This window comes from Amblyomma maculatum, chromosome 7, assembly GCF_055883805.1.
Source record: "Amblyomma maculatum isolate TAMU_Amacu chromosome 7, ASM5588380v1, whole genome shotgun sequence".
In the NCBI taxonomy this organism is placed as follows: Eukaryota; Metazoa; Arthropoda; class Arachnida; order Ixodida; family Ixodidae; genus Amblyomma; species Amblyomma maculatum.
In genome coordinates this window covers 81,406,585-81,430,773 of record NC_139350.1, presented here as the reverse complement: position 1 = coordinate 81,430,773, position 24,189 = coordinate 81,406,585, and the positions used below count along the sequence as shown (strand labels likewise).

The 24,189-nt window shown below is 45.9% G+C and overlaps 1 protein-coding gene across 1 annotated transcript; it reads right to left on the bottom strand.

The window, feature by feature from the left end:
* Positions 1-1,863: 1,863 nt before the first annotated feature.
* LOC146183744 (cytochrome P450 3A12-like) lies at positions 1,864-23,924 on the bottom strand. The gene is made up of 3 exons (XM_084608417.1): positions 23,735-23,924; positions 10,796-11,010; positions 1,864-2,844 (listed from the first exon to the last, which is right to left on the bottom strand). The coding sequence occupies exons 1-3, from the start codon at positions 23,919-23,921 to the stop codon at positions 1,864-1,866; spliced, it is 1,383 nt and encodes a 460-aa protein (XP_084464543.1). The 5' UTR covers positions 23,922-23,924.
* Positions 23,925-24,189: the final 265 nt, after the last annotated feature.

Genomic DNA, 24,189 nt, shown 5'->3' with positions numbered 1-24,189 from the left:
CCAGGAGTCTGCGTTCGCCACTCTCAATTCAGAACGTCAGCGGCTGCCGCTGCAGCTATTTCTTTGTCGAGAGAACTACATGATAGACGGCGATGGCTTGAATTGTTGTTGCGGGCCTAGCGCGATTACTCCGTCCCACGCTATTGCCCGCTTCGTATTGTCTAGGCATTGGCAGTATTAATATGCACACATGCAGTGCATGATGTCGCGGCTGCGAAACAGGAAGTTGATGTCCGAATGTTATGGAGGAACAACACTCACCATATGGGCATAGCGAGATACAACTCCTCCTTAGTCTGTTTCGAGGTGGCCGATTTCATACAGGTGTGTAATCTTCAAGTACAATTGGTGAAGACTATTTTAGAAACGACACTTTAGGGTTGGTGGCGTTGGGAAACTTTTAGTCGCATTATGGTGACGTTCTCGTAGTCAGCACTGGCAGTGACTTCTTTGTCGTATAGGCGCCGCATGCTAGATGAGCTTTGTGGCCATTACAATGCGCTGTAGGGGCTCGGTTATGGTCATATCGTTGAATAGGCTCCTGTATGCGTTGCGCAAGACAACGCCGTAACATCGGAAAGCGGGGCGGCGATATTGCAAAAGTACCGAGCGATGAGCCCCGCCGGGGTGGCGCAGTGGTAAGACGCCCGGCTACTGTGCCGGAGTTCCCGGGTTCGAATCCGACCTCGGCGGCTGCGTTTCGATGGAGGCGAAACGAAGTGGCGTCCGTGTGCTGTGCGATGTCAGCGCACGTTAAAGATCCCCAGGTGGTCGAAATTACTCCGTAGCCCTCCACTACGGCTCCCTTTTCTCTCTTTCCACTTTCACTCCCACCTTCCTCCCTTCCCTTACGGCGCGGTTCAGGTGTCCACAGAGCAAGTGTGACAGATACTGCGCCTTTCCCTTCCTGTGAACCAACCAACCAACCGAGCGATGAATGAGCTGTAAAAGCGGTGCATTGCTCTGCTCTTATCTTTACTGTGTGATTTCAACACATGTGATCCTTCCTTTGTTGCTTGTTAAGAGTCGCGCATATCAGATCATGGCTCATCGTAGTACAAACAAAAAAGGAGTCCTTTATTAAAATTTCTCTCTATTCCACGTTGGCAGCAAGGTTTATGATCCTCCAAAACAAAATAGGAGCCAATATCTAAGTTAAATGGTATCTGCATATTTATTTTCCTTCTTGTTAAGTTTGATAGAGCTGTAGCAGCAGTTACCTAGCACCAATGTATCTGAACGTGTCTGTATGACGATATGAGCGCCACCTAATTTGGCTGATTACTTTCACATTTCAAGAAGAATGCAACCAGGCAGAAATTAGTAGAATTACGAGTTATGAACCACACAGGCTTGCTGTGTCACAGACCACGTGGCAAACACTACTACCAGCTCGTTCTTCCCAGATATACAGTGCACCTTGAGTATGCTCCAAGCAAACCTAGCGCTGTTCGAGCACAGTGTTGAAAACTAAGCTTCGTGTACTACGCCGCTTGTACGAACACCGATGCTAAACCGATGGAGCTATATATTTGTCTTAAAAAGAGAGACTAACCATGCGGTCTCGTGTCAGTGAAGGAAGTTATTACTAAGCATGAAATGCGGTGATTTGTAATTCCCCCCCAAAAACAAAGACTCCAAATAGGCCTCTATGCCTTTTATTTTTTCAACTGGTTTGAGCACGTAAAGAAGTCCTGCAGGAGGGTATGGTGATTACGCTCTAGTTTTACGCTGTGAAAGAGTGTGACCGTGTAAAGAGGCATGCTTTGCCATATTTGTGGTGGTATAATCTGTATGAAAAACAAAAACAAAATGTAAGTAAAACTCAGAAAATTAGCACTTAGAACGCATTGAATCATCCTTTTATTCCACTCCTGTTCGTTTATGGACGCGCAAGACAATGTCATGCTCTGGTAGGATGCTTATTAGAGGAACTCCCAGCTTCAGGGGCAACGGAGTGTCTTTGCAGACGGTGAATTGGAACCTCCTCACGAGCTTAGATAAAGCGACCTTGAGCTCAAGCTGCGCCAGACGCTTTCCTATGCACTCGCGAGGACCAATGCCAAAGGCGAAACCTGATGCCGCCGGCAGGTTGTTCTCGAAGCGTTCACTGAACCGGTCAGGGTTGAAAATGTGCGGATCAGCCCACAAGTTTGTGTCATGGAGAATATTCCACGTTGGCAGGAGAACGTGAGAGCCACGTGGTATGATGTGGCCCGTCGAAACGTGTGTGTCCGCGGGACACACGCGTGCGGTGGTGAGAATCAGGGGCGGATACAAGCGCAGGCACTCGGCGATCACCGCGTCGAAGCGCTTCAGTTTCTGCAACTCTTCGTAAGTGAGACTTTCTCTATCAGCAAATGTGGACATTAGATGGTCGTGAAGTTTACCCTGCTCTTCAGGATGAGTGGCCAGCACGTAAAGAATTAAAGACAGCGTGGTCGCCGTCGTGTCGAATCCAGCAGCCATGAAGACGAAACAGTTCGACACGATATGTTTGTCGGACAAGAGAAATGTCTTCGGCTTTGTATCACGTGACAATGTTGAAGCAGGGACTATTTGGACGTTTCTTACATCTGAGGCCGTTTTTTGAGCTTCAAGCAGTAGCTGAACAATGTCAGCCGCGGCGGTCTTGGCCACTTTGCGAGTCTCGATGAGCCGCTGTAGTCTTTTCTCGATGTGCTTAAATAGCTTCCCATAACTGAGGAATGGGAAGATATACGGTACAATGGCTCCTACACACGGGGCCACCATGCAGACGTCGTGAATCCAATTGCCGGAGTCGGTTAATATCTTGGCGATTGTCTGGATCAGAGGGTCCTCCTTTTTCCTCTGGCAAATTGACTGTTCGGGAAAAAAAATCAGATAACAATATTAAAAAAGAAATATATAAGGTCTCAAAAACACATGCGCTTCAGTTTTCTTTACAGTTCTGAAATCGCTAGCAGCACTAGAACGAAAGCGACACCTTTCCGCGTACCTTTGGTTCATCATCATCATCATCATCAGCCTGAATGTACCCACTGCAGGGCGAAGGACTCTCCCATATTTCTCCACTTAACCAGGTTCTGTGCTAGCTGCATCCACTTGACCCCTGCCAACTTCTTAATCTCATCCGCCCACCAAACTTTGGTTCTATAGCCACAATTGCTCCCTGAAATGAAGGAGCTGACCCATACACCAAGTGGAAATGACCACTTAAGACTTTTTCTTTAAAAATGAGTTAAATGTGGGAACCGAAAAGAGGTGCAATTTTAATGGTTGGTTTTGGGGTTTAACGTCCCAAAGCGACTCAGCCTATGAGAGACGCCGTAGTAAAGGGCTCCGAATATTTCGACCACCTGGGGTTCTTTAACGTGCACTGACATCGCACAGCACAGGAGCGTCTGGCTTCTCGCTTCCACCGAAAACCGATCGCTGAGGCCGAGATTCGATCCCGCATCTTTAATATATTGACAAGCTCATTCGTATATCTTTTCTCTGAAAAAAAAAGAACAGTAAATGTTGCACTGTAAGGCCTAGGAAATCTGTGCAAATTTTTTGTCAAATAAACAAAGACCATATTATGCGAAGCATGAACCCAAATTGACAAAATCCCAAAAGCCTCTTATGAAAGCCTTTTTGCCACCTGGAGAATCGTAGCTAACCCGGTTCGGAGCTTCGTTTCATAAACGTTTTCTGCAGTTTTTCTTTACGATCGACTTCGTAGGATGTGAGGGTCTCGGCGGAAGGCCTAAACTCAGCAGATAATCATAACGTAGGAATCATTAACCCTATCTATGAAACAAGTACATACCTCTGCGGCGTGGTTTATGAAGTGTTTAATTGAGCTAGATGGTACTGACTTTTTGAATTATTTATTACTAGCCAAATGGCAGACGCAAACAGAAAACGAAAAAAAAACAAAAACAAATGGTTGTCCAGTCGCTGTTTTGTGTATGGTATACGTCTACCACTTCGATACGAATCATTAATTTAGGATGCTATAAAGAAATGCAAAATATCTGCAGACATACATTCTATCTGGTTTACTTTTTTTGTCTAAATGGGATCATAAGGAAACAAAGCTGTTAGGTCTGCGCTTGTGACAAAACCCTACCGTTCACACTTGCCTGCCTGTGTTGGTAAAGACTGCGTGTTCCTGGCTGTGCATCTTGAGGGTTATAACTTATTTTCTTCTTAGTTCAGGCATAATCTTTATTTAGAAATTGTTTTATAAATAAGGCTTGGAATAGTATTGCTGACATACAGCTCTTAAAAAGAAATTGAAGCAAGTGTAGAGCTTCACATAAAAACATTCAAATGAGTCCAGTCTTGTACACATTAAAGATGATAAGTAACCAACTGCAATTACAATTGCTCATTTCAAATGTAACTGATTATAGCGGTCAATTACAGCCCAACGAAAGTAACTATAATTACAGAACAGTAATAGATGACAACTCTGGCACTTTTGTTCGAACTTAGCGCTCGAACTGCCGTAAACAAGTGCGCGGCTTTGCTTTAGCTTTTTTTTTTTGACAGTTAATTTTTAACAAGGGTTGTTTTCCAAAATTATTGTTGCTGATTTAGCAAGGTTTCCGCGAAAAGACGTCAGCCGCTATACTGAGCACTATCTACATGCAAGCGCTAGAGGGTGAGGCGATGCTATACGTACGAGCACCTTGCTCGCCCGCTCGCAGTTCTGCAGTGCTTCGATGTCAGTTTCTACATCTGTGACCCGCCGCGGTGGCTTAGCGGTTAGGGAGCTTGAATGCTGAACGCAAGGATGCGGGATGGAATCCCGGTCGCGCCGGCCGCTTTCCAATGGAAGCGAAAGGCAAGACGCTCGTGTACTGTACAATGTCAAAAACTCCAGGGGGTCGAAATTTCCGGAGCCATCCTGAGTGGTGCCTTTCGTAGCCTGAGCTGCATTGGGACGTTAAGCACTAAAACACCAATCCAAAAATTCTGTATGAAGAACCGCGCTTCATTGCTCGTGCTTTGAAAAGCCACTGCAGGTAAGGTCGCCAAAAGGCGGAAAAAAAAAATCCTGTCGGTATGGTGTTTTCTTTGGAACATCAGAGGCGTCCTCGTGTGGAGGGTTATAGCAAGACAGGTTGAACCCTTCGACGGAAAACTGGTGGGTGCTGATCCTGACGTCGTCCTTCACTACACCCCTATTTACAACATCGAGCAATTGCAACAGATGCCAGCAGAAGCTACACCAAGAACGAAGGCCTCTGAGAGCGCAACATGCTAGGAATCCATTGCACACCGTCGAGGGGCCAAACAATCTGACGCAATAGTCAATCACACTTCGCCCATATCGCCTTTTTCTTTCTCGAACGAGTACATGATTACCGGCAATCAAGCAAATAAAAATATTTCATTTTAGGTTCGAAAAGTTACTGTTTGAAAACGTAATCAGTTGCTTACAAAATTACACAAAATGTAACTAATTACAAGCAATCGAATAAAAGTTTAGAGTTACGTACAACTTTGCAAGAGGCAGAGCTAAAATCTAGGCAGAACTCCGGCTGGCTACCCGCAAGGTGGAAGGGGGAATAAAGGGCGAAGAGCAAGAAGGGAACATGCAATGAGTTTCGCAAGTGCACGCAGGCCACCGATTTAAGGCATGATAGCACATTACAAGCTCGGCTCGTTAGTAGCTCACACCTGCTTCCGAGGTGGCACTTATATACTAACTGCATGCGATTCTTATTGTGATTTACGTCATTACAATCTCTCTTAATTGAGTACCGAGAATCCTCACCCTGTCAACGCTGGGAAGAGCCACTTGATCACGCGAATGATAACAAAACAAAATCAGACAAATGGAACTGACATCTCACAGAGGTCCAGTGCTCTCTCAGTGCATCAACATTATAAATCGGAAGCGACGCAACTCTGTGGATCTGTAGCGCCATCTTAGGCGCAATAAAAAAGGTATTTCATTCACTCGACGTAGGCGCCGTGCGATAAGTTTTGAGGCATTTGGAAGCAAATCATACAGCTGCCGATCGAAGAACACTTGCATGCTCTCAGAGGCGGCCGGCTTAAACAAACCCTCTGGAGTTGAGCGACAGGTTCCGCAACGCATTTCGATGTGGAAGACACGCGGAATGCCTCTAGGCGGGATACATTGCAGAAGAGGGGATTGGAATTCTCTGGAGTCTCTGACCCCGGCCGCCCTGATGAGTAAAATATATGTAAATTGGTTTATAGGACAGGAAGGGCTTCAGTATCTGCCGCACTTCTTGAGAAAGAGAGAAATAAGCGCCGTAGTTTTGTACGGAATAATTTCGACCACCTGGGGGCATTTAACGTGTACTGACATCGCATATAGCACATCGAGGTTCTTGCGTTTCGCCTCCATCGAAATGCGGCCGCCGCGGTTTGGTTTTGAACCCGGGTACTCGGGTACAGTAACCGAGTCTCTTAAACATGCGTAAATATTGACTCATTCTTATAAATAACGCATATTTGACAGCCGTAGTAAGTCTTAGACTGTCATTTCCTCCTTACAAATTTGCTTTCCCTCAATCTTTCCCTCTCTATGTTTCTCGTATTCTGAGAGAATACAACTGTGCTTCGTCCTCTCCTAAGTTAGCCATAGGTGTCCTGCTGCAAGTTGTGAGAAAAAAAAAAATGAAGAAAGAAAGCGCTTTCTATGTCATGACCTATCTCACCAACCCTCCCTCCTGCTGGATGAACCTGTGTGGCAGAAACGCAGGCAGTTAGCACACTATGCATTGAATACGAGGAACCTCCTGCCATTGGAATCATTGCATGATACCGATGACGCATTATTATCGCAAACGACTTCATAGCCCTGTGCAGCTATGGGTGCCAGGAGACTCCTTCCAAGTCTTCGTGGATTGCCAGTGATCACTTGAAAACAGCGCATTCCTGGATCCTATCGCTTATTTTTTTGGCCGTATATTTCGTTGAGATTCTGGAATGTGACCCTGGAGTGTAGCCGTTAGGTAAAGGTTTTTATGTAGCGCCCCAAGGCTACAAAAGAAAGGAAATGGAAAGGGTAGAAACCATTTAATATCAAGAGGTTTTATTGACAACTCGTAGACACATGCACGCGCCCTTGGGAAGTTTTTTTCACGTGTGCAAATAACTACCAGCACTCGGAAAAATGACGGAGCAAGCAATAGCAAAAGAAATGAGGTATACCTATCTAAAATTCGTGTATGCTATGTGCCACCGAAAGATTACTGACAAAATCCGATCTTTTATACAGATGAGTAACGTCTCTAATAATTCACGCAGTAAAGCGCCGTTGCCTCATCCGATCACGTATTTTCTTAAGTAACGGGGAAATTGTTCTAAGGTATTTCGAGATTTGAAATTAACTGCTAACTTCTGCGCATTCTTTTCATATGCTTACGACGGCGCTGGTTTTCACAAGATAATCCCATTCCACAGGAAATTCGTACTTTGCACTGAACATATCTGTCTTTGTATTTCATTTCACAGCCATGGTTTCAGTTATCTTTATTTATCTATGAGGAAAATGGTTTACTGCTTGCAAGGCTCCGATAACGCAACAGGTACTTCGCATAATGGCCGTAATTTTTTCCCATGCTGCATGTCACATGGCTCGAGTGTGGTACTACCTGCGCCTTTTAATTATTTTCCTTTAATTAATTTCCTTAATTAATTTCCTTTAATTAATTTCCGCTTAATTTGGGTAAATCCTGCTGTTATATATTGATACAAACTATAGTCGACGACGAAGCAGAGACAATCAGTGGCTAGTTGGCGTAGACAATGAAGTGGTTGCTGGTTGGCGTAGACGACGAGGTTGGTTGCCTGGAACCGCGCTAAGACCACTGCTCGGACCGCTCTCGGACTTCGGCAGTCTTCTAGGCTCAGGGCGTTGCCTGGACGTTGGCGCAATACCCGTTATAGTCTGGTGGAGGTGCTGGCCACGCTTTCCCACGTTTACACGCTTCACGACGGATCTGACTCCGGTCCACCAGCGACTCAGTCGCCGCCTCCGCGGACAGTCGCCTAAAGTTGGGCCCTTTTTCACCCCTACGAGGATCATGCAGCCGCAACTCTCGAGCCACCTCGACATGGCCACTGATCCCAGGCTCTCAGATCCGATCCTTTGCCACCCGCCGCGAACACCACCACCTTTTCACGGCGACGTCTTTGAAGACGCTGCGGATTGGCTGGCGACCTTCGAGCGAGTGGCTCGGTACAACGGCTGGAGTGACGAGCGAAAGCTCAATAATGTTTACTTCGCCCTAGAAGAGTCTACGCGTACGTGGTTCGAAAACCACGAGGGCGCCCTTACCACTTGGCAAGCATTTTGCCATGAACTTCTGACCAACCTCGTCGTCTACGCCAACCAGCAACCACTTCATCGTCTATGCCAACTAGCCACTGATTGTCTCTGCTTCGTCGTCGACTATAATTTGTATATATATATATATATATATATATATATATATATATATATATATATATTACCAAATTTCTCGACTGAGCAGACACAATCTGAAGCACAATTTTAAACAACGCGATTGGGCAGGGACTCAGTGTACGTCATTGGCGGGTATTTTGAGTACAATTCCATTCAGTTCCTACAGAATGGCAAAAGGTACCTGAGCAGTTTGCGACGAAAAAGCCATTCAAGGCACCAACATGAACTTCGCTAGCTGGAGAATGAAACCTTGCGAGATAAAATTGGCAGCTGTTTCCCGAGTGTGAGTTGAATGTGCTTGCTAAAAACATTGCTGATTGGAAAAGAGTCAATGTGCACCTTTTTTTTTTGTTTTTTACTGCTAAAACCTACAAAATAGAAGTCCCTTCCCCCAAAGCATCTCAAGTGGTGGAGACACTTGGGAAACAACAGCTGCTCTGCCGGTGTCTCTAACATACCCAGTAGATGAAAATACAAAACGAAGCGTACAAGGGTTGAACGGAAGACTTAGTCGGTTAGCCACCTCTTCGACAAGCGCACGTGTCTTGTCAACAGAAGCTTCTTAAAACCAGGTATTTTGATGACGTGGCGGCATTTCTTGAAAGGAAGAGTTGCATTGCCAGCATGTTTTCATTTTGCGCAGAAGGTTTCTTCCATTTTAACCCTACCAAGGGACATTTCTTTGTAATATTTCACTGCATTCAAGAGATCGTGGTGATACCTTTTTAAAATGGAGCTCACATAAATATTTAAAGCTTGCTTTCCTGCTTTGAATTCAGTCTTAAAGCGACGGGGGTTACTTCTGAAGGCGGAATATTTAGGCATTTGTACTGTATCATGTACGACGACGGCGTTGTGTAAGTCTTTTCTGTCACGCATCCATTGACTTTTATGGGAATTCTGAATTCATAGATAAGAAAAACGTAACTAGCCCTCACATAAGTAATATATATATATATTTTGCACCAGTACAGAACAGCAGTCACTGACAAAAATATAAGCATAGGGGTTTCTCTTTGGAATCGGTGATTGCGAAATAATAATAATCGTGGAGATAATGTATTATAAAGCAGAAGGAAAAACAGCATCATGTCCCCGGTTGGATCCCAGCCCACGACCTCTGAATTTCACGTCCGATGCTCTACCGCTGAGCAACGACGACGGCAGTTCAATCTTGTACTTTCATAGGTATTTATATCGCTTGTAACCTGTCCTTGAGGGCGTTCGTCAGCGTCATCCTCATAAATAACCACAACATTATTATCTGCACAAGTGTGTGTGCATGGGCGTTTGCGTGCGCGGTTCGTGTGTGTGTGTGTGTATGTGTGTGATAGAGAAAGCAGTCAGTCATGTTAAAGATAGAAGGTGGCCCATCCATTTGGTCCCGTTTCTCATCTCTGCCTGGCCTCATGCATTTTCCGATAGCGTGTAGAGAACCTGCACTGAACTTTGCCGTGTCGATTGCAGAACTGTAACACACAGCTTAGAAAAATAATGACGCCGTTTCTGGTGTGACTACGCAGTGCTTTTCAAAGCCGCCTGTCTGAGTCTAGCAGAACGTTTGGTCGAAGCCGGCGTTCGTAAACTAGGAATCGGGCTACGTTGAAAGAACACATAGGCAAGGAACGTTGTTAGCCGAACGCGTACCTTTAATTGCTTAGAATGTGGCCTCGATTTTACAATGACCCACGAGGCTGATGGAAAGTTTGCAGACGCCAAGTGAAACAATTTTCTCGCCGCCTGGCTACTGCATGGTTCATGTAGTGAGCAGATATTTTTGCTTTTCGCCTTTCTGGAATAAACCGGGTAAGTTATTTAACTCTTTCTGTCGTATTTTCTCCACTTTCGCTGATTTTTACTTTTAGTTATGCGCGCATCACGCAAGTGGTGATGAACACAGCAGGCTACATAAATACCGAGTTGTTGGAGATGTTGGGTCAGTGTGTGGAAATGTGCAGTGGACCACTTGCTGCAATAAATAATGCTCGCAGTGCCGTCTATGCCTCCAGGCTACATCGGCTCAAGAAAAGTTTTCTTTTCAGCACGATCAAAGGTTGCTTCGGTTTAGCTCGTAGGCATTTCCATGGGAGGCAGATACCTAGCGCAATCTGATCTAAAATCTTGTTCAAGTTTCTGAGCGCCAGCTGTAAATCAACAACAGCTTTTCTGTGCTTCATGGGTCAAGAACAAATCTACAATATCTGATTGGTTCAGATAAAAAGCCAAAAAAAAGAACGATGCAACAAATGGGATAAAAGAAAGGGGAGGGCAGATGCTGAAATTTTAGTACTGAAAGAAGCCTATCGAAAGCTTTAGCGCAAATGCGCAACGAAGCTTTATCATGACTTCCTGATGAACACGTCATCATACCTGCCAGCCAAGAGCACACTTGGTGATGACGTCCAGTGAAAGCCCCTGGCACAGGTTGGAAACATTCACGGTGGCACCTCTTTCTGTCGACAGATGTTCATTCAGGACGTTGACCATGGTGTCAGAGCACTGATGTATGGTGTCAAGCATACGCTTTATCTTAGCAGTCGTGAAGCAAGGATTGAGCATTCCTCGAAGAGCCTTCCATTCATCTCCTGTGGGCGAAATGCAAGCATATCGGTTTTTCTTATTTATTTATTGGCACAAAATTTTTATCCACCCGTTAGCATCCAAAGCACAACATACAGGCTTTCCGCGAGCACGATCGAAGTGCTAAAAACGAATAAAGAGCATCATTTGCCGCACCATACAACAAAATGGCCCAAGTTTTCATTCGTATCTTGAAATTAGCTAGTATTAAAATCACTTCTACAGCAGCATCAGTAAAATGTTCTGGACCGTGTATCAAAAACCTCAGATTACACAATTTGAGAAATGTTTGTTCTAGTTTATGCTTTAAGGAGGGAGCAGGCAAGCAATCAGGAGGTCTTGGCCGTTCGCTTATGACAGCTTTCACTGCTGGCGCAAATAGGGACTGAAAGAGAACGGCCATGCCAGGTCATATCTGCGGTCTGTACTGGAGCAAGGCCACGTGAAGTATGCTCAGAGTAGACGCTGCTTTAGCAAATATCCGAATTTACACCGCTTGTTGGGGTGAAGGCGAAGCGTTTGAAAAAAAAAAGTGACCTGAACAAAATTGCACTGTAAGCGAACACTTTATTTTTTGTCATTTGGTATACTAAGCGGCTAGACACCTACAATACAAAACACTTTATTTGCACCCCTTTACATGATGCAGGAAGCCTGCACAAGAAGCTGTCAAAAGCCAGTCTGACAAGGCCGCAGGCTCCATTATTGGCTTAAACAATGACAAACAGCATCTCAGACACAGTGCACGGAATATACGAGGACGCATAAATAACAAATAAAACTAAACAAATGTTTTTCATTACACTTTAAGATTATAAGTGTTAATATCCGTTCAATGTCAGCAAATGAAAATTAACTGCTGTCTACTTTTGTTCCTGAAAATTTCGCTGGCATTGATACCTGTGGATTTCAGCTGAGTCGACACACAAACATTGCTAGATTTATGCATGACACGAATACAGTAATGGATATATTGCACATGTTGGCCGTTATGCAAACCATGTTCAAGACGGTAATAAATAAAAATAAGCTATATGGGACAGAATGATCACCACAGGAAAAAATGCCAGCAAGACTTTGGTTTCAGAAGAAGTGCGAACAGTCACAAAAATGAGAACGAAACAACATAAGGGACAAGCGCCAAAAACTTTCACAAAATATTTTGTAAAATAAGCATGCAGAACAAATAATAGAGCTCTAAATACTCCTGCCTCCGTCAGTAATTATGGCGGGTATTCAGTAGCTGTGTTGCACTGATCAAAGTTTTGCGATGTTTTATTTCATGTAAGACGAACGGCTCAAGTGACTTCAATGCCTTCTCGGTGTACCCGAAGCCATGCCTTTCATTGTTAAGGGTACGAAAAATATGTTCATTTAACGCTCAGAGCCTGTGTATTAAATCAAAACACTGCTAAAATGTCGTGTCAAGCCATATTTAGGCAGACCAAGAGCGGCCAATACTATATATATTGTAGTGTGCAAATCTTCGTCGTTATAGCCACTGGCATGCATCGCGTGCTGGCGTGACCGAGTACGAAGAACTTGGTTGCTGTCTTCGTGGTTCACCACGCCTGACGCTCTGCGGCAAGTTCATCCTGAGCAGTTGGATTCCTTTGGGCCGCCTGATTAAACACGCCTCTACAATTGGTGCAGGTGCTGCTGGGTACGTTCGCACCCACCCTGGAACTAAGAAGCCGCACATTGCCCTCGGCGTCCACCATGCCGGATGAGACCACCTTGACATCGCTGCCCGTCCCAACCATGGTCCTGTGTTCTGGCTTGCTATGACAGCATGACCCATGCTTCTTCAGTGGCACGGCCGACCAGGACGTGGACGATTGGTTGCTGGCGTATGAGCGTGTCAGTAGCTACAACAAACGGGACAACGCTGTCAAGCTAAGTAACATCATCTTCCATCTAACTGACGTGGCGGAACTCTGGTTTTGAAACCATGAGGCAGACCTCCCATCTTGGCCTGCATTTAAGAAGAATTTTGCGGAAATGTTCGGCCGTCCTGCAGTTCGCAAACTCCGGGCAGAACAACGTTTGCGTGAGCACGCTCAGCATGCTGAAGACACCTTCATCAATTATATTGAAGACATCGTTGTCCTGTGCAAACGTGTCAACTCACTGATGCCCGAAGCGGATAAAATCAAAAACATCCTGCAAGGCATTTCTGAGGACGCGTGTCAGATGCTGTGGGCGAAAAATCCTGCCACCTTCAGTGACATGATCAAACTTTGCCAGAGCTACTACGAGCTCCGTAAGGAGCGCGCTTCTACCCGGCGGTCCGGTGTTTACGATGACACCATCATTACAGTAGCCCTGGACGGTTCTACTCCATCAGAGGACAGCCTTTGGTTCAAGAAATCAAAGCCTTCGTTCGCGAAGAGGTCACACGCCAGCTCTCCCTTATTCCTAAATTACATTATACTGGCCACCTTGTTCCTGACACGGCTTCTTCTTTGGCCCCTGCCAAACGGTGTGTCGTACAAGACCATATCGCTGATGTCCTGCCGCCAAGCCCCGTGCTGCCGCCTAGCTCCGCGCTGCCGCAAGTAGCGGCACCTTTGACTTACGCCCAAGGTGCGGCCAGGCCTCTAATGTCATCCGCATCTGGTTCCTACCAGCCGGCCCTTTCTTACCATCCTCCGCCTTTGGATGAGCATGCATTCCATGTCCCTGTTTCAAGGCTACGTCAACACCCTACGAACCCTTGGCGTACCGCCGACAACCGGCCAATCTGCTACTTTTGCGGGCTGCCGGGCCATTTCATACGCCTTTGCCGCCAACGCCTAGCACCTTCTCGCCCTGACCTCCGGAATACACCCTGCGATACCGAGCCGCCCTCGCCGAGAAATCCGCCCGGTTCCGACTTTGTATCTCGCGACCATCACACGTATACCACTTGCCAATCATCTTCCCTTCGTCGCCGTTGACCATCTCCGCTTCTAACAGTCACAGTTCCCGGGGTAAGAACTGCGCTTGGTTCGAACTCAAGTCCTCCGTGTCCTCTCGCTGACGTAATACAAGTTGTTATGGACGGTGTCGCAGTAGTCGTTTTTGTCGACACGGGCGCTGCCTTATCTGTCATCAGTGAAGCTCTTTGCCGTCGACTTCGCAAGGTGACCACTGCACTTTCTGACTTTTCGCCTCGCATCGTCTTATCACAATGCATTAATTCCTCAGCGGCGTGCACGGCCCGTGTTCGCATCGAAAATATTTTATACTACATTGAGTTTAATGTACTGTCTCATTGCTCACACGACGACATCCTGGGCTACAATTTCCTTTCCATTCGTCGTGCCGTTATTAGCTGCGCCCGTGCGGAAATTGCGTTTTTCCCTCTTTGTGATGCCACCTTGTGTGACGTCCCTGCCTGGTCTGCAAAACTCCTTGTCGTGATAGCTAGAGAGACATTCCTTCATTTTTTTGCTGCCCTCATTCCACTCTCCTGTGAAAGCGTTACTACTTCGACTGTTTTCTTTACAACTTCCGACGACGCTCCGCGCCATCCCTGCCTCCTGCTTCCATTTGTTGATCTCAGTTCGAAGGTTGCCTTAATGCAATGTACGTTTCGAATCCATTTTCTTGCCCGTCCGTCCTGCTTCGTGGTGAGTGTCTCGGCCGTATGGAAGAACTTGATCTCGCTCTTGTAAATATTCTTCTTGACATACCTACTTTAGTCAAGGTTAATGTTATCAGCTCTTGCGTTATAGCGGCCGCTTCCACACTGCACAATGTTTTTCAACAGGACATTGATGCAGATCTTTCGCCCCCGCAACGCGATCAACTCATTGCCCTCCTACAGAGCTTCACCTCTTCCTTCGACTTTCCTTACACTGCTCTCGGTTGCACGTCTGTCGTTACGTACACAATCAACACCGGTACAAACGCACCTTTACACCAGCGTCCTTATCGCGTGTCGGCCTGTGATCGCGAATTCATTGTTGATAATGTGGACGATATGCTTTGCCGGGTTGTCATACAGCCATCTAACAGTCCATGGGCTTCTCTGGTTATTTTGTTAACTAAGAAAGGGGGGGGGGGTTCCATTCGGTTTTGCTTCGATTACCATAGGCTAAACAAGATAACGTGCAGAGACGTCCATCCTCCGCCACGAATCGACAACGCCCTGGACTGTCTGCAGGAAGCCCAATATTTCCCCTCTTTAGATTTGCGCTTTAGCTACTGGCAGGTGCCGATGGCTGACGCTCACCGCTCGAAAACTGCCTTTATAATACCGGGCGGCTTATACGAGAGTTCAATGTTATGCCTTTGGCCTTTGCTATGCTCCGGCTACTTTCGAACGCCTGATGGACATTGTTCTCCATGGACTCAAGTGGCACGTGTTTGTTATCTGGATGATTTCGTAGTTTTTTCTACCGACTTTTCTTCTCCCCTTCTCCGCCTGAAGCATGCCCTCACATTTCTCGCCGATGCAGGGATTCAGTTAATTTGAAAAAGTGCCGCTTTGCAGCCCGAAAACTCAGTTTTAGGCCACGTAGTTTCTAAGCACGGCATTCTCCTCGACCCCACCACTATTCGTGCAGTTGCTGATTTTCCGAAGCCAACCTCCCTGAAGCCGCTCCGCAGTTTTATTGGCCTCTGTTCCTACTTTCGACGTTTCATCTTGAATTTCGCCTCTATCATCACCCCTCTGACCCAGCGCTGCTTGCCCGCAGCTCCGAACTTTCCGCCTGGATGCCAGCCTGCGATAAAGCGTTCGACACTTTACGCCGCGTTTTGGTTTCACCTCCTCTTCTCTGCCACTTTGGTCCTACTGCGCCTACGGAGGTTCACACTGACGTCAGCGGTATTGGGCTCGGTGTCGCACTCATGCAGCGAAAACCTGGTTTCAGCGAGTATGTGATGGCATACGCCAGTCGAACCTTCACAAAAGCGGAGCCTGATTATTCTGTAATGTTTGACCATTATTTGGGCCATCGGAAAATTTCGTCCCTATTTGTATGGCTGACCATTTTATGTGGTGACCGATCGCTACACTTTGTGCTGGCTGGCTTCTCTGAAAGACCTATCCGGCCACCTTGCTCGCTGGGCTCTCCGTCTTCACTAGTATGACATTCATGTCATTTATCGACCAGGCCTGAAACATACGGACGCCAACGCTTTCTCCCCCTCGCCATTGCCTAGCGCCTCCTCGTCAGAGCAAATCTGCCCTTACGATTAGTCGTCGCTTGCGACTGTCGACATGGCCCCGGAACAGCGGAATGACCCGTGGATCAGTGCACTTTTGGAATTTCTTTCCATTCCTACTCCTGGTCATTCATCCAGAGGACTCGTCCGCCTAGCCCACCACTTCTCCATTCGTGATGGCCTGCTCTATCACCGCAGGTATTTGCTCGATAGACGGAAATGGCTCCTAGTCATCTCACGTCATCTCCGCGCCGACATTTACGCTGCTTTCCATGCTGACCAACAGTGTGCTTACAGTGGCGTTTTGAAAACCTACACTCGCCTCCGTCTACAATTTTACTGGCGCGGAATGTACCGCTTTGAACGGCACTTCGCGCTTGCTTGCCAATCTTGTAAACGCCGAAAAACTCATCAGAAGTCCCCTGCTTCGTTGCAGCTGTTACCTTGTCCTGCCCGTCCGCTTGATCGCATTGGCCCTCTTCCTCCTACTTGCGCTGGCAACCGCTGAATTATCGTGGCAGCAAATCATCTTACTCGCTACACTGAAACATCACCGCTACCCTTTGCCTCCGCACGAGATGTCCCTTTTTTTCTTCTCAAGATCCCGATTCTTCGCAACGGCTCCCCGAAAGAACTACTGAGCGACCGCGGAAGTGTTTTCTTGTCCAACGCTCTTCAGGCCCTGATGAAAGAATTCCGCATTATTCACCACACCGCTACTTCTTACCGCCCTCAGACGAATGGCCTGGCAGAACACTTCAACCGTACTCTGAGTGACATGCTGGCCATGTGCGTGAACGACGCTCATTCCAATTGGGACCAGGTTTTTCCCTTCGTAACCTACGCGTACAACACAGCGACACAGACCGTCACTGGATTCTCTCCCTTCTTTCTTCTTTACGGGCGCGAGCCAACTTGCGCAATGGATTGGCTTTTTCTCTACCGCCCTGATGTTTCTCAATCCACGCCACTCTCGGACGCCGCCCAGTACGCAGAACAATGCCGTCAACTCCCCCGTTCGCTTATAACGGAAACCCAGTGGCAACAAAAACACCACCGTGACGCCGGCGAGGCTTCTTCATATTCACTTAACTCCCTGGTGTGGATCTGGGTCCCTGCCACAACCACCGGCCTTCCAAAGAAGCTACTTGCTTGGTACCATCTCCTTCAAAAACATCTCCTGCTAACTACGTAGTTGAGCCCCTTACGCCCTCTGCAGACTTGCGCCGCCGTGAACGCTAAACATGTCCATGTGAACCGACTCAAGCCCTACTACGATCCGTCTGACAGGGGTGAGTGCGCTATGTGTGACCACGTTGTGATCAAGGCCTGAAAGTGCGTGCCCTCGTGTAGGCAAAGGCTTGTGTGGTTTACATACGTCAACGCTTCTTCATCCCAAAGAGTGGAACGTTTTCAAGCTTATATATATTAAGGGGAAATGAGGGTGCTCGTTATAATACATGAAGGAAAGAAGCCAACAGTCGGCGAGGCCAAAGTAAGCGTTGGGGATGGTACTTTATTTCTTTTTTTTTAATGTTTACTTGGATAATCACAGAAATTAGTAGTGTAATCTGTTTAGGGGAAAGATAATTAAACACAAAGTAGAAGAAAAAACAACGTGCTGATGGTGGGAGCCGAACCCACGACCTCCGAATATCGACCCATGACCTATCTGCAAAATTCAGTACATTGGCCAAACCGAAACACCCTTCAGATACCGATTTAATAACCATAAAGCTCATTGTAATACACTGCCTAACCTTCCTATCTCTAAGCATGTAAACATTACCAAGCACCCCTTTGAAAAAATGCAAGTAACTTTATTGGAATCAGGTTTCAAAACCCACCATGAACGCGAAGTTCGCGAATCATTTTTAATACACAAGTTTAACACGGTTTCTTGTGGTCTGAATGAAAACATTGGCAAGCTAACTTGTCTCTCGTCGTAGCATTTTAACTAAATGGTAGCACCTTTGGCAGCGTCTCAAAAGATATTATGTTTAATCGACATTGCCTCCATTTTGCACTGTTTGCCTCTCCGCTTGCGCTGTTACGGTCACAGCCCAAAGCCCCTCACAGGATGTAATGCTTTACTTGCACTGATCTTTTTCATGTTTGCCAGTTTCTCACGATCATATTGCTTCCTGCCGTAACATGCACTAATCATTACAACTTATCCAATAACCTTGCACATGATTCCTTGCGTAATCAACACTGTTACGAACAATTAACTTCTTTAACTTCTTCTCTTTGTCCCCATAGCATTGAGCACAAAATCGAGTTTTGTCACCATGCCGCGATTTCAGTGACTGTTTGCTTTTTTGTGTGTGTGTACCGTGCTAAATCACAGTTATATTTCACTGTTAAATTCTACTGACGTGTTATCTGCTACTGTCGCCTACCAATGAGAATGATATTTCAGTAGATGAATCCCCCCCCCCCCCTCCTGAATATTGCAGAATTAAGTGTGGCATGTATTCCACCCATCCTAACCTCGTGATATTTTGTTTTGTGCGCTGATAGTGACAACAATCTTTTAAGCGATACATCTTCCTTTCTTTGTGCAACATATTAAGATGCATGACCTAAGCGCAACACGTGTCATTCTGTCTATATACCTTGCACCGCCATTAAATCACGCGTGTGAAATCTTGTTTTTGATATTTTGATGTTTATTTGTTGATATTAGCTGGTCACGTGTTCTTCGATTGTGCATGTATATAAGAAATGGGAACCGACAGCTTCTTTCTACATTCCTTGACAAAGGCCGGACCCCGGCCGAAACGTCGGAATAAAGTGTTGTTTTTTTCTACCGTGTGTCACCTACTTTAAGTCTATGCCCTACCGGACCCATTCGAGCTTCAACACCCTCCCTATATATATATATATATATATATATATATATATATATATATATATGCGGCGATTTGCTGATGACATTGCCTTGCTAAGTAACTCATGAGATGAACTACAAATAATGATTGGTGACCTAGACAGGAAAAGTAGAAAGGTAGGCTTGAAAATCAATATGCAGAAGACTAAGGTTATGTTCAACAGCCTCGGGAAGGAACAGCAGTTTACGTTAGGTAGCGAAGCACTGGAAGTAGTAGGCGAATATGTCTACTTAGGACAGGTAGTAACCGCAGATCCAGACCACGAAAAGGAAAAAATAAGAAGAATAAGATTGGGATGGAGCGCATTTGGCAAGCACTCGCACATTATGACTAGCAGCTTACCGGTATTGCTCAAGAGGAAAGTATACAACAGTTGCATCTTACCTGTACTCACCTATGGGGCTGAAACGTGGAGGCTAACCAAGAGGGTACTACTTAAGTTGAGGACAACCCAGAGGGCTATGAAACGAAAAATGGTAGAGTAACATTAAGAGATAGGAAGCGTGCAGAGTGGGTCAGAGAAATAACTCAAGTTACTGACATTCTAGTAGAAATCAAGAAGAAATGGGCATGGGCAGGACGTGTAGTGCGAAGAGAGGATAACTGATGGTCGCTTAGGGTAGCAAACTGGATTCCAAGGGAAGGAAAGCGTAGCAGGGGGCGGCAGAAAGTTAGGTGGGCGGATGAGGTTAAGAAGTTCGCAGGGGTCAAGTGGATGCAGCTAGCACAGTTCAGTTCAGTCGTTCAGTCGTGTCCGACTCTTCGTGACCCTATGGACCATTTCACGCCACGCTTTCCGGTCTCTCACTATCTTCCTAACATCACATAACTTCATCTGCAGTGCCTCGAGGATGCCATCTAACCATCGCATTCGCTGCCTACCCCTTCTCCGGCGACCGTCAACCTTTCCCAACATCAAATCTTTCTCCAGCGACTCCTCTCTTCTCATCAGATGACCAAAGTAGCTGAGTTTTAACTTTAGAATTTGACCCTCCAATGAGCAGTCAGGGTTTATGGTCGACAATATCGACTGATTTGATCTTCTGGCAGTCCAAGGAACTCTCAAGAGTCTTCGCCAGCACCACAATTCAAACGCGTCAATTCTTCGGCGGTCAGCCTTTTTCACAGTCCAACTCTCGCATCCATACATCACAACTGGAAAGACCATAGCACGAGTTATACGGATCTTGGTTGGCAGACTAATGTCTCTGCTCTTTACTAGGCGGTCAAGGCTAACCATTGCTCTCTTTCCCAGAAGCAGGCGTCTCCTAATTTCATGGCTGCAGTCTCCTTCCGAAGTAATCTTGGAGCTCAAGAAGAGAAAATCTGTCACAGCTTCCACTTCTTGTCCATTGATGCTCCAGGACTTGATAGGGCAAGACGCCATGATCTTTGTCTTTTTGATGTTCAGTTTAAGCCCAAACTTCTCACTCTCTTCTTGTACGTGCATCAGAAGTCTCTTGAGTTCCACTTCACTTTCTGCCATTAAAGTGGTATCATCCGCATATCTAAGGTTGTTGATACGTTTTCCAGCAATCTTCACTCCATATGAAGACTCGTCCAGACCGGCCTTCCTCATGATGCACTCTGCATATAGGTTAAATAGGCAGGGTGACAGTATGCAGCCTTGCCTCACTCCTTTCTCAATCGGAAACCAATCGGTAAGACCATGCTCAGTTCTGACTGTGGCCTCTTGTCCTTCATACAGGTTCCTGAGGAGACAGATGAGGTGAATTGGAACTCCCATCTCTTGGAGAGCTTGCCACAATCTGCTGTGATCTACGCAATCAAACGCTTTCGCATAATCAATAAAGCAGAAGTAGATGGGTTTCTGGAACTCTCTTGCTTTTTCCATGATCCAGCGGAGGTTGGCAATTTGGTCTCTAGTTCCTCTGCCCTTGCGAAACCCAGCTTGCACGTCCGGAAGCTCCCGATCCACATACTGCTGCAGCCTACCTTGGAGGATTTTCAACATCACCTTGCTAGCATGCGAAATAAGTGCGATCGTGCGGTAGTTGGAACAATCTTTGGCACTGCCTTTCTTTGGAATGGGGATGTAAACTGACCTCTTCCAATCCTGTGGCCACTGCAGAGTTGTCCAAATCTTCTGACATAATGTATGCAGAATGCTAACAGCGTCATGGTTGAGGTTTTGAAGCAACTCAGCTGGAATGCCATCACTTCCGCTGGCTTTCTTCTTAGCAAGACTGGCTAAGGCCCATTCAACTTCACTCTTCAGGATGCCCGGCTCGAGATCAGTAATCACAACCGTCTTATGTTGGGTTTGCACATTCGGGTCCTTCTTGTACAGTTCTTCTGTGTATTCCTGCCACCTCTTCTTTATCTCTGAGGCGTCAGTGAGGTCCTTGCCTCGTTTGTCCTTTATCACGCCCATCTTAGCACAGAGGCTTCCTTTGATATCTTTGATTGTCTTGTACAGAGCTCTTGTGTTCCTTAATTGGCTGTTGTCCTCAACTGCTTGGCACTGTATGTTCAGGAAGGCATTCTTATCTCTCCTTGCTATTTTCTGAAAATCCGCATTGAGAACCTTGTATCTTTCTCTTTCCCCCATAACTTTTGCCATCCTCCTTTCCTCAGCTATTTGCAAAGCCTCTTCAGATAACCAGTTTGCTTTCTTGCATTTCTTTTGCTTTGGAACTACCTTAGTAGCAACTTCTTGTATTATATCACGAACATCAGTCCACATCTCTTCGGGCTCTCTGTCTTCTAGATCTAATTCTTGAAATCGATTGCTCACTTCCACAGCATATTCTAATGGAATTTGATCCAGATCTTACCTGAAAGGCCTTCTAGTTTTCTGAGTTTTCCTCAATCGAAGCTTAATTTTGGCAACAAGAAGCTGATGATCGGTGCCACAATCGGCCCCAGGCCTTGTTTTTACTTCTTGTATTGCGCTTCTCCATCTCTGCCGGCAAAGAATATAATCGATCTGATTCCTGTACAGACCGTCCGGTGAAGTCCATGTGTACAGGCGCCTCTTGTGCTGTTGAAAACGAGTATTCGCTATGGTCAGGCTGTTTTCTTGACAAAACTCTACTAGCCTCTGTCCAGCTTCATTTGACTCGCCAAGACCGAACTTGCCTACAATTCCGGATATTTCTTCACTCCCGACCTTAGCATTCCAGTCTCCTACGAGAAAAACGACGTCTGATGATGGGGTGCGGTCTAAAAGGCATTGTAGGTCCGCATAAAATCTGTCAACGTCAGCTTCTTCAGCAGTAGTGGTCGGTGCATAGACTTGGATAACTGTTATGTTGAGAGGGTGACCTTGGATCCGAAGTGAAATCATTCGGTCGTTTTTGGGGTTGTACCCTAGCACTGCTTTACCCATTCTTCTGTTTACTATGAGAGCGACCCCATTCCTTCTCTTGGATTCGTGCCCACAATAAAGGACATAATGGTCGCCGGAGTTAAATTCTCCCATTCCGGTCCACTTGAGCTCGCTGATACCCAAGATATCAAGCTAGCACAGAACCGAGTTAATTGGAGCAATATAGGAGAGTCCTTCGCCCTGTAGGGGGTATAGTCAGGTTGATGATGATGATATATATTGAATTCTCAGAGAATTGTGAATTGTCACTGTGACTGGGACAATTTTATGTGCCACGAATCGACGCTGGTAACCTTAGAACCTTAATTGAGGCAACTAAATGCAAGCAGCCAGGACTCGTTTAAAAAACAGCTCATATATCTAAAAATAGGCAATGCAAGAACTTGACACACGTAGTTACGGCACACTCTAGCACGCTCTACCATGAAGAACGTACAGCAATCTATAATTACACACAACGTCAAGCGTAGCACGTCCCAGAACGCTCCTCCCAGTAGCACAAACAGCGACAAACAAGAAGCTTTATCTTGTCAGTGTACAAAAAAATGAAGAAATAAAGGAAATGGTACCCTCTTGAGAAGACGGGCACTACACAATATCGTGATCAGCTTAGACCGAAAATCCAATAGAATAAAGGACATAAGAAACATTGTCTGGTCGCCGCATCTCGGCAACGATGAGCACATTTTGAAACAACCAATATGTTCATTATCTATCGACTGATCTGGAATCAGTTATTTTCCGTTACATTCGCATTGATTTAAAGTTCTCTTGATGAGACCCGACTTGTTAATATCTGCACGTGTGCATACAATATTTTAGGGTAGTGCACATGAGTGCTTTGTGAGGAAGCGTGAATTATACTTGATGAGAAAATGAAAGAAAAAAATCGTCAAGAATTTTTTTTGTCCATTTAGCACCCCTGAAAATGTACTTTGATGCAGGAGGCTTGGACGTATTGTGTTCAGACACAAACTATGCACCATAACAGGTGCAGGAAATTTTAGTTTAGTGTCTTTGGGTTTTTTAAGTTAATTTCTATTCTGGGATTCTCTTCCTCTTACAGAGTATACGAACACTTTTAGAGAATTTAGCTAGGGTATGAACTGCACTGGATAGCTCTCAGGGGGGATTCGTAGTGATGAATTTCAGCGGAAAGCAGCATAGGATAGCATTTGCCATCACTGAAAATAATATTTGAACGACAGCAAAATACGTTTCCACCTAGACCTTGCACAATCAGTCGTATTCAAACAAAAATAATAGATTGCACTCTTAATCAGTCTCGCACCTTTAGTGAGAAGCCAAAATAGATTATCAGAGTACCTTTGAGACCTATGAGGCTGCTCCGTATCGGCTCGATATTCGCGACCAGTGGCGGCCGGTCAGTGAACGATCCCGATAGCTTGACAAAACACTCCTTGATGGCGTCCATGTCACTGATTACCACCTTTGGGGTTTCGCCCTCGTAGAAGCCGTACACCTTGCCGTACAGACGAGCCCATTCCTCCATAACCTGCGCCATGAAAGATGTTCAGGGAGTCGCTCCATGCATTAAAAGAACACACCAAAAACAAACTCAGGCATTCCACTCAACTACTGGCAGAAGTGACAACGATAGCTGCCCCGCACCAGTCACTGCCCTCATCTAATCATATCTCGCACTACAAGGGCTATTGTCACGTTGTCCCACGTGGCACATTCTCAAAAACAAGCCCTCTCAGTGACAACATGATAACGTTTTCACAAGCCAGAAGTGCAATGAGGCATAACAGTGGCAG

What these genes read in the sequence shown, in the direction of transcription:
- LOC146183744 (XM_084608417.1), bottom strand. Translation starts at nt 23,921, where the DNA reads ATGGAGGAATGGGCTCGTCTGTACGGCAAGGTGTACGGCTTCTACGAG. An exon ending in CAGCCTCATAGGTCTCAAAG is followed by an intron (nt 11,011 to 23,734) that starts GTACTCTGATAA and finishes TTTCGCCCACAG; the next exon opens with GAGATGAATGGAAGGCTCTT. An exon ending in AGTGTGCTCTTGGCTGGCAG is followed by an intron (nt 2,845 to 10,795) that starts GTATGATGACGT and finishes TTTCCCGAACAG; the next exon opens with TCAATTTGCCAGAGGAAAAA.